The sequence below is a fragment of the Olea europaea genome, chromosome 11 (genome assembly GCF_002742605.1).
Source record: "Olea europaea var. sylvestris chromosome 11, O_europaea_v1, whole genome shotgun sequence".
NCBI lineage: Eukaryota > Viridiplantae > Streptophyta > Magnoliopsida > Lamiales > Oleaceae > Olea > Olea europaea.
The window spans coordinates 22,293,283-22,306,705 of NC_036247.1; the positions used below are offsets into that span (position 1 = coordinate 22,293,283).

The 13,423-nt window shown below is 36.2% G+C and overlaps 2 protein-coding genes across 2 annotated transcripts; one reads left to right on the forward strand and one right to left on the reverse strand.

Moving 5' to 3' along the window:
- Positions 1 to 2,999: 2,999 nt before the first annotated feature.
- Positions 3,000 to 6,192, forward strand: LOC111403779. The gene is made up of 4 exons (XM_023032401.1): positions 3,000 to 3,842; positions 4,486 to 4,556; positions 5,119 to 5,641; positions 5,717 to 6,192. Exons 1-4 carry the CDS (start codon positions 3,714 to 3,716, stop codon positions 5,909 to 5,911), a joined length of 918 nt encoding a protein of 305 aa, XP_022888169.1. The 5' UTR covers positions 3,000 to 3,713; the 3' UTR covers positions 5,912 to 6,192.
- A 586-nt stretch (positions 6,193 to 6,778) lies between these two features.
- LOC111403778 lies at positions 6,779 to 10,540 on the reverse strand. Its single transcript, XM_023032399.1, has 2 exons — positions 10,086 to 10,540; positions 6,779 to 8,235 (listed from the first exon to the last, which is right to left on the reverse strand). The coding sequence occupies exons 1-2, from the start codon at positions 10,437 to 10,439 to the stop codon at positions 7,060 to 7,062; spliced, it is 1,530 nt and encodes a 509-aa protein (XP_022888167.1). The 5' UTR covers positions 10,440 to 10,540; the 3' UTR covers positions 6,779 to 7,059.
- Between the last annotated feature and the right edge of the window lie 2,883 nt (positions 10,541 to 13,423).

The window sequence follows — 13,423 nt, forward strand, 5'->3', positions numbered from 1 at the left end:
CACACATTTTCCTAAAAATAATTATTCAAAACTCTATTTTTCCCAAATAATGGTTGTCAAACATAGGCTAAAGTGATATGATATAAACAGTGCAACAACGGTCAAGCTGTCTACAACATGATCGTCATTTAGTAGCATGCACAAACCTTTAAAAATGTTCATTTGGAATTTTTTGTAATTACGAACAGAAAAACAATTTTTGTGTCCAACGACTCCATTAATTCTCACAAGAGTCGTTGAACCTCATCTTTTAATAGATAACTCAAGCACTCAATGTGAAAAAAAAAAAGAAAGAAAGAAAAGAAAAAAAACCAGTATTAACGATCAAATTGTGTGAATTTATCTTCCTTCCTTTGACTAGGAAGAAGACTGTCCCCAAAAAGGTAAGACTTCGATTATAAACATTATTTGAAACTATATGATAAATAAAGGTTTAAATTTTTTAATAATGACTTGTGATAATTTATTTTACTAAACACGTCGTAGAAAAAGATGTTCAAAACGAACTTTGTAATCAAATGGCCAATCAGAAATAACGTGTTACTTTGATAGAACACGAAATATAATAATTTGGTAATGAATTTACTTTCTTGGGGTCAGCTGGTCAAGAAAGGGGGTCAAGTGATGTTGGAATTGGACCGCTAACTTGGTTAGTAACTTGCGAGAATGAATTTCAATAACTTGGCATCCTCTTTTAGTCAATGTTGACTTTGGCAACGGTACTCTTGCTCGACTGATCCAAAGAATGTAAGAAAAATGTTGGCAAACTCCAATTTCTAAATGGATGAATCTTATTAAACAATAGAATTTGTACAAATTGCAAGAACCACGAAAAAGAAAGACACACAATTAGACGTGCTATGCAAAAATTGTGTGATATTCACTATACAATCTTTTTTTACCTCAGTAGTTAAGTGTTTGCATTTATAACACACACACATATGTGTGTGTGTGCGTGCCAATCCCACGATTTACCTCTCTCACAAACCTCTAAAAAGGGAGCGGTGGGGGGTTCTCAAAATTGGAGTTCAACCTTTATATGTTAGCCAATGAAAATTTTCTCTCTTAAAATACCCTCACCGGATGGAGGAGCAGACCAATCATAAAATTTTGTGCTTATTTTTTGAGTTTTAATCAAATCAAATTACTCATTTGAGTTTAATGAGCTTTGAGCCATATTAAGACTTAATATTTCATTTTAGAAGTTCAACCTTATTAATGAGAATAATAATCCAGATCATTATATATTTTTTATATTTCGATACTTAATTGATAAGAAATTTATCCCTTAATTGTGTGTGCCTGAGTTTTCAAATTCAAACACAGCCAATGTAAGATGGCATCATCAAGATAAAAGAAATACACCAAAAAAAAAAAAAAAAAAGGTGTTTGTTGCCCCTAAGTTTAGTCTTCCCCCCATGTCCATGTCAAATTGGCCTGAGTTTTCAAATTCAAACACAGCCAATGTAAGATGGCATCATCAAGATAAAAGAAATACACCAAAAAAAAAAAAAAAAAAAGGTGTTTGTTGCCCCTAAGTTTAGTCTTCCCCCCATGTCCATGTCAAATTGCCAAAAGCCAATGGCAAGAAGGCATCACGATACATATTTATTCAATGCACTCCAATTGTAACATCCCCTCTTTCTCTTTCTACCTATACATACAATATATACATAAACACACAAACACTAAGAGCTTGTTTGATGCCTATTTTTTTTGCAAAAAATGCATTTTAGAATAGAGATTTGATGGAGAACGTGTAGCTAAAAAGTAAGAAATTTTTTTAAATTTACGTTTAATATTATTTTATTAAAAAAATGTGTGGTTGAAAAGAAAAGGAAAAAATATATTTTAAAAAAAAATGAGAATCAAACAAAGTCTAGATAAATATTTGTATTTGGAGTGATGCTATGTGTACATCTTATACCACTAGGTTTACTTCTCTTATACTTACAAGATCTCAAATTATTTTTGACAAAAACAACTTGGGGGATGCTATATGGATAGGCTGATTGGGCCTGTCCAAGAAGTTTTATTAAAACAACTTTAATCCAATTATTAAAAAATTGCCACATGTTCAAGGTGTAAAGCAAAGTGTATAGCATGACGTAGAAGTAGTTTAATTCTTGTAGTCATCAAGTTTATGTAAAGAGCAAGTTTATGTAAAGAGCTCTGCTACGGACAATATTCTATGTATCGAATTTTTTATCTACTACTTACAATAGGGGTGAGAACTCACATGTCGACATTTTTAAATTCACGTGAAACTTCCATGCATTGTGAGATGAAAGACATCATTTGGTACGCCCATTTAATACATGGATCATGCTATACGTATCGATTTTTTTTACCTAATCTTTTACTTACTACTCACAATAAAAGGTGAGAACCACGGTTCGATATTATTTAACACACGCAGGACCCACGTGTTATGTGAGACGGGGGACACGGTTCGGTAGTCCCCCCTCGGTACATACATTTTTTTCCTTAATACATATAGAATAATCCGTCACGCAAACGGGGGAGGGACCAGCAATGTGGCCTGTAAAACAGGTCTTGTGAAGTTTATATTCCACTTATTTTTATAGCACACAGGTATAGCAGAGGACATGGATTGCGTAATTACTATACTACCCATTCAACGGTGAATTAGGATTTTTTTAAGGGTTTTTATGGATCTTTGAAGTCACTTCCCACTAGGTTGGTGTTAAGAAAATTCCAGAAAGTAGGTACAGACTATAGATGCCATTGATTCAAGAAATAACACGTCAAATGACCCAACTATCCTCAGACTTGACTGACCACAAGTGTGAAAGCTCAACAGAAGATTCATAGCAACATCTTGGAGATTACCCATTAAAATGCCAAGAAGGGTAAAATTGTAATTTCACAAGATGGGTCCAGGTACAATAAAATAAATTAAAGAGAAAGCATATCACTGTCACAAGACCAAAGCCTAAACCAAGGTACCTGCTGCAAACACACATCAACAAACAGCGCTCGCTTCCTCCCTCTCTCTCTCTTCTACCCATCTTTGCCTTTTCAGCAAATCCCATCATCATCATCATCTCTGTCTCTCTCTAGAAATAATAAAAACCTACATTTTTTTTTCTCTTTCTATCTCCATCTCTCTCTTCTACTCTATGTCCACATTGGCATCTATATTCAGCAGAAAGAGTGGGAAAACAAGAATAACTCCACCCAACTCTCTCTTTCTGTCTAATGGCCCAGCTGGACCAAAATTTATGTCTATGTAGAAGAAAGAAAAACGAAAGTTTCAAGTTTTAGACGGATAGACCAAACCCACCTTACGCACACAACCAAAAAAAATTAAAAAGTGAGATTGGTTGTCACAATTGCCCTTCTGCAACCCCTTCAAAAATCCCCATCTTCATCATCAACTTCACTGTCGTGTAAAGAAACAATGTTTTTATTATTTTTGCCACAATTTAGGTGGGCTTTTTGGGCCTTTAATTTGTTGTCTTGGTCAGAGTTTTTTCACAGGGAAAACAGGAAAGCAAACAAGGAACCTTCCCACTTCCTCTATATTTTTCCTCTCTTTCTGTCCTTTCTTTCTGTTGTATTTATCTTTACTGACCTTTCTTTATTTCTTCTCCACCGCTCTTCCATATTCATCCTTATCGCCTTATTAATTTCCTTTTATACAAGATTCGGAGTTCTTGTGAGAAGGGCTTTCTATATTCTGTGATCTGATGATGTCTAAAAAGATGAAAGGGGTTTCCTTGGATTCAACGTCATCTTATACTGTTGGTCTGAATGAGGGTGATAAGGCCAAATTGAAGCATCAGAGTCTCTTGCAAGACTACCAGGAACTACAAAAGGTTTGTTGATTAAGGATCTGAAGTTTTATTTGGCGATTTGTTTCTTGGGTTTTTATGATTGTTCTGGGGTATTTTTGTTGATTTTTCTGTTGTTTCTTGATGTTTTCTGGGTTTTTCTTTTTTTTTTGAGATTTCTGTTCAATCTATTGCTTATTGATTTCCCTCGTGACGTTTCTTGGGGTTTTAAGGGATTTATGATTTATTAATTTGTATTTGTTATTTATTTTCCTGTTGAAAATCTTTTCTTGCAAGATCTTCTGTTTCTCGGCAAGATTATTGTGATTTGCCTAGTAATTCTTACTGTCTTTATAATATTGGTTTTTCAAATCATAGTCTGGTTTTATTTGTATTTTTAATATTATATATTTCATGAATTAGGAGGTTCTCGGTCAACGATTAAGGTCTTTCCAAGTATATGGACTATAATGCTAGATCTACATATTTGCCCTCTAATAACACTCATGTATGTTCGTAATTCTTGTTTTAATGTATTGGTACTTTTTCTTGGTAAGATCATGCTTTTCTTTACTTGGTTATTCGATGAATCGAATGCCTAATTGTATTAATATTTGATACTTCTCTGTTGTGTTGGAGTCCTCTTCAGTTACTGGCAAGCTAGTTTACAATCAAAATTGTTTTTCAGGAATCCAATGGAATGAGAAACAAACTGCAGACTGCAAAACAGAGGAGGCAGATACTGACAGCTGAAGTTCGGTATGCAATTTTATGCGTTATGAAGATGTGTATGCTAATGATTTTCAGCCATTAATTGTTGTATATTGATAAATGCTAGTTTATTTCCTATCTGCGTGTGAAAACAATAATTGGATATTTCTCTAATGCTTCATATAGCTGGTAGTTTGCCTGCCTATTTGGATTTGGGAGAAATTGTGGGTTTATTTTATCGGTTTGTGCCAAATGTACATAACAAGTTACATAATGGTTTACCAACAAAAGATGTGGCGAGATTTGATTGGATCAAAATCTCATCAATCAACTACTTCTCCACTTCCATTTTGACTCTTCATCACTATGTAATACATCATGTAAACACTTATGTAGAAGGAGCATTTTCCCTATTTTATATGGCAACATTTATGGTCAAGTAATACTTGCTTGCTTGTGCATGATCGAATTGTAATCAAATTTATTTATTTATTTATTATTATTATTTTTTTTTTTTTTTGTGGTGAAGTATTTCTTGCATATATTTGTGCAGTTGATCTCTTCACGTTGTTTTAATGATTAGTAGCTAATTGGGCTCATTATTTCTTAGATTTTTGCAGAAGAGACACAAGTATCTTCTCGAAACGAAGTTTTTGAATTCGTCGCAAGAACAGCAACTTGTACAACCAGCACCATATGCAGTAAGCCATATTATAAAGAAAAAGAAGGATCAAATGTTCAGTAAAAAAGTTACCTCCCTGAAAAGAATTCCCCAGGCTCCAGAGTCCAAACCCAAGAGGAAATACATTGGAAAAGAAGCTGCTCCTCGTTCTGCATTACCAGTTACTAATATTGAGCGCAAGCAAAAATTACATGGTAAAAAGCAAGATTCTCATTTCGCTTTAACTCCAAATTCTGATATGAACTACAGAGGAAGGATAAACATTAGGAAAGAAACTTTAATGCGAAACAAGCCACTGGTCATTGATTTGAATGAGAGGGAAAGAATATGTGGTGCAAATGATACTGGTCTGAGAAACTCAGTTGCAGCTTTTGATTTGAACCAGGACACTAGTGGGAGAGAAGCTCGTTTGCCAAGTCGAGCTCCAATCTTTGACTTAAATGAAATTTCGGTAGGTTCCTGAGTTCATCTTCTTATAAATTACAAATTTTCAATTTTTGTGTTGTAACAGTTTGTTCTTCAACAGACAGGGGATGATGATTTTCAGAGTAATTATGAACCTTTAAAGCTTGATGATGCAAGGAAAGGTTTGGTTAGAGGTTTACATGATGACCAGCATAATGACTTGAAATTGTCAGTGTGTAGAAATGCTGGGGAGGGTTCGACCCGGGTTGGTAAGCGAAAAATTTCGTGGCAGGACCCAGTTGCATTGAGAGTTTGATTATCAAGGCTCAACTAATCGACATTCGGGAGGCTGGTGAACTTTCGGTGCTTCTCCAAGTTGGTTGCCACTTGCCAGTTTTTAATTGCATTTTGTCTGTAGTTTAATGTAATTCCTTAAGTAGAGCAATACCTAGTTCTTTATATTCAGCATACTTGACATGTTGGAAACAATTGTTATATATGTATTGTATAGTATATTTGTCTCATGGAACTACTTATCTTTTCTGCCCTTTGCAATGAAGAAAAACATGAATATGGAATCTTAGCATGCTTTGTCTAGTCACATGGTTAATATCCAGTCATTGTTTTGCATGAATAAAGCTGTTTGTACGGATAAAAATTACAGGAAATATGATGAGGTGGCAACATTGTATTGGTTGATTTAACTGTGTTGTGTCCAACATTTAATGAATGTTTGTCAGCTCGCAATTTATCAAACAATTTGTAAGAGATTTCTGTACGTGTAACATTTCTCGTTTTGCGGCGATGGGTTTTGCCTCGGAGAACGTCATACGAGAAATGCGAGGGATACAAGAGCTTCGGTGTAATTAGGCCCTGGTGTTTTTATTGTCTATGCAAGTCTTCATCGGTTGAACCAAGTTATTAAAGCTGCAATTGTGATTTTTTAAGTGTGACATTGTTACTTAAAAAATCGTATTTGTAGGCCATATCACTTTGTAATTGGAAATTTCTGGGTGGATAGTTGCAGGTTGAAGTGGAAAGCAACCTTAATCTAATCGCCATTGGACAATTATTGTTACAAACAGGCCACGAGATAAATTTTACGTTGTTATTACTTATGTCCCACAATGGTAAGTTTGGCGGGTTACAATGATATATTTAAGCGAGAATATACGCACCAAAGTAGCAAAATTTACACCAAAAATTTTCTGGTTCTTCAGAATCCAACATCTGCAATCACCCAATTGCCAACTTGATAACATATTTCAACAGGAATAGTTATATTCCTGAAAAGTCCGGCAGAAATTAAATTTTTAGAAAAAGTCTGAACGTTCTATGAAACATACTACTGATTACCAGTAAACTGACCACTCAAATTAGGGGAAGATGGAATCAGGGAAAATTAGTTTTTCAATCCACATGTGGTCTAAGAGCTCAACTTGGGAATCAAAATATCTCATCATCTTAAGCCTCAAATTCATCATCGAGCTGGTTATGGTCTGGCTTGGCTGCATTCGCGGTCTCGCTAAATTCTGGCTCAGCTGCATCATCAGCCTTGTTATCTTCTGGCTTGGCTGCAACCATGGCCTCAGTGAATTCCAGCTTGACTACATCATCAGCCTCATAATCATCTGGCTTGGCTGCATCCGCTGCCACTTTATATTCTGTCCGGACTGCATCATTGGCCTCGTTATCATCTGGCCTGGCTGCATTCATGGCCTCAGTATATTCTGTATGGACTGTATCATTGTCCTTGTTATTTACTGGCTTGGTTGCATCCATGGTCGCATTATATTCTTGCTCGGCAACATCATTGTTCTCTTTATCATCTCCCTCGGATGAACTCATGGCCTCATTACCTTCCTGCTTGGCCGCTTCCATGGCCTTGTGATCTTCAGAATTGGCTATCTCGATGGTCTTGTGATCCTCTGAGCTCACTACATCCACTGCCTTGCCAACATTTTCCATTGCTGTGTTCTTCCCATCACCAGCAACCCATTCTGAATCATTAACTTGTACTACAGACTTCTTCAGTTTGGACGAATCAGCTCCATTTTGATCAAATTCGTGGAGTCGTTTTACATGTTTCTTCCCTTTCCTATGAGCATTCATGACACTTCGAGAGAAGGCTCCTACCTGGCACATTTCACACCAAAATTTATAATTTTTTTTCTTGCTGTTTCCATCCTTCTGTATTTCTAGAACTTCCAATTGGTTATTCTTTAAGTTGTCCAGTTTTCGGATTTCCTGCAATAGTGGCATATTGTTTTTCTCTGAGCTCATCTCCCCCATCTTATTGAGGTGCATTAATTGAGTTGCAGATTTCACTCCCTCAAAACCTAGATTTTTAGTTCCTGAAACCGTGACTGGCATGGCAGCTTTCTTTGGAAAAAGACCAATGTTATAGTTTTTGCCACCCCTCTGAGCTCTCAATGCAGCCTCTTTGGACTTGTGTTTCTTTCCCTGCACGTGGTCCTTTAGGGCTCGCTCACTGGTGGCACTAACCTGACAGAGAGCACAACTCCACTCCTCTTTAGCTTTCTTCCTTGAGATAGCAGCTGATGGAAGCTCATCATCATCTACTACAGATGATGTTGCAGCCTTTCTCTTCTCTCTAGATAGATATTCAAGGGGTTTGGCCTACAAAACTCAAAAATGTCCACCATGTGAGAGAAAATACCAAAAGGCAAAAAGCCCTCCCATCTCTTCCAATCCAACTCCAAGGGCCAGCCCTGAAAATGTTGAGGCCCAAGGAGACGAAATATTATAAGGCCCCGAAAGAATTTCTTTTACCAGCGTAGTAATCTCTTTAACATCAATCATGGTCAATTCAAACACAATTTCTCATAATAAAGAACATTAAGATGATGAAACTCACTCACCATTTTATTGGTTCAAGAATCAAATTTCGCATTTAAGAAATAAAACTAAAGCCTTATAAAACCTGTGAGGCATATGAGTGGTGGCTACCATTTATTACCTAAAATTTTCTATATTTAAAAAAGAAAAAAAAAATGTCATTATTGTGTAGTGGGACAACCTTTCTTTTATTTACACTACTAGTCTACTACATCTTCAAGCAAATATTTAATGCAAGAATTCCATAAATTTCGTCCAAAATATGATAATTTTGGACTTTGATGTTTTTTGAGGCCCCCTGATATGTTGAGGCCCAAGGCCTTGGGCCAGAACCCGGTCTGCGGCAACTCCACCCCCTCCCCCCGCCAAAAATTCCAGAACCAAATGCAAAAAAGGGAACAAGCAGAAAAAATAAAAAATATCTTACCACTAGAGCTAAATAATTCTCCTGAAGAATTATGGAGTTAGCGCCTGCCAATAACCATAGATAGCATGCAAATAACCATAGATAGCATGCAGAAAACTAAAGATAGAAAAGATGAAAATAAGGATTTTTTGTTGAAGGTGGACAGCTACCCACTGCATTACCTATTAATATCATGATAAAAGTAGGAAAAATGGAGTACAAATAACAGAAATCTGTGCACACACAAGTTCATATAGGACACACTGTATAAGAATTGTCGGCATGCTTGAACAACGTGATAAAAATAAAAAATATGCAGGGTGTTTATAGTTCAGACTGCAAACACAGCTTTCAGTACTACTTAGAATCCAGCAGCTTAATAAACTCACCACTTAAATTTACATTGTCCTCATTTAGAACTCAGTTTTATCAAACAACCTCTTGGACAATATCTTCGAAATGAAAAATTTTCCATTGCTTATTCTGCAGTATTAATAACTAACTAGCCAGTTCAAAATATATGAAAACAAATTTAAAGGTGTTAGAATTTTGGCAGTTAAAACGTTAGATATGCCGAAAAGAAAATTTTCAAGTTTCACTCATCTATACAAACTTGCCAGTGACGGCAAATAAAAAGTAGAGAACTAAAATAAGGTGATGACACCATAAAGGATCATTCGGCCTTCAGCTTCCAAACTCATATTCTTCTAATGATAGTCTTAAGAAAAAGGCAAAGCCACGATCAAAAGGATTAAAAAGTTGAAGGCTAAACGACTTCAGACATTGATTAGGCAACAAAAATAAACTTATCTTGTTAAATCAATTGGGCAATATTTAATGATTTTGAAATGATTACTCTATCCTTTCAATTAGAGACATTCTCGGAAAATTATTTGTCTATAATCAGTTTGGTCTTTGGGGTGTAATATCCTCAAAGGAAAAGGTTTATGATTTTTTACAAACTAAAACATAGTAAGCTACAACTATTCTGGGATTAATTACCATAAACTTTTACCAAAGCCTTGCATCCACAAGCAGATTGTAATGAAATAGAAACTCAATACTCTTTTACGTTACACTTACTCTATTCAGTCTCAAAAAACTCTTTTCTTTTCAAGGGTGGAGAATTGAAAATAAAACAATTTCATTGTACTTGAGGCCACCAAATTAAAGTCTTGCATACAAGAAAAAACACATGGAGTGGTAACAAGGAATGAGTACTAACCAGCAAAACCACTTTCTCTTTCTCTTTCCCCCTATCCGAGACAGACTTAACTTCAGAAATTCTTGGTTCCGTCATACACCTTTGAAATGGCTGGGTCTCAATCTCTGCATTCTCATGCCTTATATTCAGCCTCTCCTTCTCCTTGGGTGGCATTGCAACCCTCTCCTCTAGAGACCTGCCCACACTTCTCATCCCCACGAGTGGAAACCTAATTGAGTCATACCCAATTCCCGATGATGGGCCAAATGGAAACCCATCCTCGCCTTTTCGCTGAGCCAGTTCTCTCTCCATCATCAGCTCCCTCCTCACCTCATATTCCAAAACACGCCTCCTTGCAATTTCTGATATTATCATCTCCTCTCTAATTCGTTGCTTTTCAATCTCTCTCTGAATTGATTCATACAAGTCATGAGGTTGAAGTAAAGGATGATGGTGAGGCTGAGGCTGAGGCTGAGGCTGAGGCTGAGGCTGAGGCTGAGGCTGAGGCTGAGGCTGAGGCTGAGGCTGAGGCTGAGGCTGAGGCTGAGGCTGAGGCTGAGGCTGAGGCTGAGGCTGAGGCTGAGGCTGAGGCTGAGGCTGAGGCTGAGGCTGAGGCTGAGGCTGAGGCTGAGGCTGAGGCTGAGGCTGCGGGTGAGGCTGAGGGTGAAGTTGACTACGGTCTTGCAAGTACTCACAATGGAAACGACCTGCAAATGAGCCCGTATAGCCAGCTGAAACAACAGAGTAAAATTATCAAAAATATTGACAGTAGCCGATCAGAAAATCCCAAGATAAAAAATAATCCAAACTTGATCGATAGACAGAGAAAAAAATAATAATAAAGTAAACATGGGAACTTTGTCTTTCCAACATAAATACACAGACGAGATTCTTTCTTTTCCAGTTCTCTATCACAAAACTTTATGCATAGCTTTGTTCAAATTTCGTTAGTGGAAAGTTTGTATTTCACAAAGAAACAGCAGTTCATCAACATCTTATCTATAAAATTTTATCACACGTTTTAAACCCACGCTTGTGCAATATTTAACTTTGCAACTGAAATTGGGAAACGTAAAAATATCAAAAGGTAGCAGCAGATCAGAAAAAAATAAAGAATCTAAAATAAATAAAATTCGATCTCCATTTCCCGATGGGGTAAAAAACTATTATTTTGAAAATAAACCAACCTTGATCTCCGTATATCCATATCTCTAAGTACCTTGTGACAGTGAAAAAATGCAAATAATAATAATAATAATAATAATAATAATAATAATAATAATAATAAAATAAATAAATAGCCGAAGAAAAAAAAATGATCCATTGTTAATGACACAAAAAAATTGCACTCAACTAAATCCACAATGCGGCTTAAATTCCATTCATATCCAAACACGTTTTATTTCCTCGCGTATACGTACAGAAGACGAACTTGAAAATTCAAAGAGCAAAAGATTAAAAACTCACATACCTCGAAGGGCTTGTTCTGGAAAATAATTGTAACCCGGAGACTGATTTGAGGCTTTTTGATCAGTTGAGCGATTCTTGTACTCCATTCAAGATTATTGACGTATTTCTATGAGGACACAGAATATAACAAAGATTATCAGTTTTGTTTCAGTTGGGGATTTCAAATTTTTAGGGTTCTGCAATTGGTCACCGATTTTCCGAGTGGAGACAAGAGTTTCAATGGGAGAATACGGGTAAGTGTAAGAACGCGACGCTCCATTATGGGTCGTGCAGCACGTGAGAGCACCACTGTCCTTTGGCCTGTTATTTCTTTTTCCACAAGAAGTCTAAAAGGTAAATTTGCTTCAATCTCGGAGGTCGAATTTTTTGACGGTCGGATCTCACTTTTTTTTTGGACTTTTTTATTAACACGAAACTCAGAAAAATGACGAAATTGCCCCCGGCGCGATTTTTGTTCCCGATCAACCGGTCAAATTTGAGCCCATTCCGACACCGCCGCGAAAATTGACGAAATTGCAACGGCGCGGTTTTTGTTTCCGATCAACCTGTCAAATTTGAGCCCATTCCGACACTGTCGCGTAAAATGACGAAATTGCCCTTGGTCCGATTTTTATTTTCAGATCAATCGATCAAATTTTAGCCCACTCCGACACCGTCGCGAAAAATGATGAAATTGCTCCCGGCGCAGTTTTTGTTTCCGAACAATGTGTCGAATTTTGGCCCATTACGACGCAGTTGGGAAAAATGACGAAATTGCCCCCAGCGCGATTTTTGTTCCCGATCAACCTGTCAAATTTGATCCCATTCCGACTCCGTCTCGNTCTATGAGGACACAGAATATAACAAAGATTATCAGTTTTGTTTCAGTTGGGGATTTCAAATTTTTAGGGTTCTGCAATTGGTCACCGATTTTCCGAGTGGAGACAAGAGTTTCAATGGGAGAATACGGGTAAGTGTAAGAACGCGACGCTCCATTATGGGTCGTGCAGCACGTGAGAGCACCACTGTCCTTTGGCCTGTTATTTCTTTTTCCACAAGAAGTCTAAAAGGTAAATTTGCTTCAATCTCGGAGGTCGAATTTTTTGACGGTCGGATCTCACTTTTTTTTTGGACTTTTTTATTAACACGAAACTCACGACATGCGAGAGGATTTCAACCAGTCGGCAAAGTAGCAAAATTCAATAATGGTAAATAATAAAGGAAACTGCAAAAAAATGTCTATTTTTCCTTAGTTATTTGTAAAAATGTCCAAAATTTGTTCAATTTCCATTAGACTATAATTTAGATAAAAAATATCCTCATTGGCAATTTTAAAATCCACAAAGACAAATTTATTCATTTAATTAAAAATTATGTTGTCCAACAATAACTTGACACATAACTAATGCTACTTATTTAAAAAGGTATTATATCAATCATGAATTAAATGTTCACTTCTCCCTATAAGTGGGTAAATAAAATATTTATGAAATATCGAGAACTGTACTTAAAATGACAAGAACTTTATGAAAATGTAGAGATTTTTTATGTTTGGAACGAAATCTCACCCTAGACACACTTGAAGTGTCAAGTGTTGAAATAAATAGGTTCAAAATGTCAATAATAACTTTTAAAATGTCGAGAACGTCATGAATTGTCAAGAATAACAATTATTAAACACAACGCCATGAATTGTCAAGAATAACAACCGTTAAACGCAACATATCAACAAAAAATGATTTAAAAGAAAAATTATTTTCTATTGATAATTGAGGAGAGCCTGATCAACTCCCAAATTTGGATGCGATTAAATTTCTCGAAATGAAATCATGCCCTTGTTTGACACCCTTTAAAATTTTAATACAGTTTTCTCTCTCTTTTTTTTAATCATACATTGTTTAATAAAATAA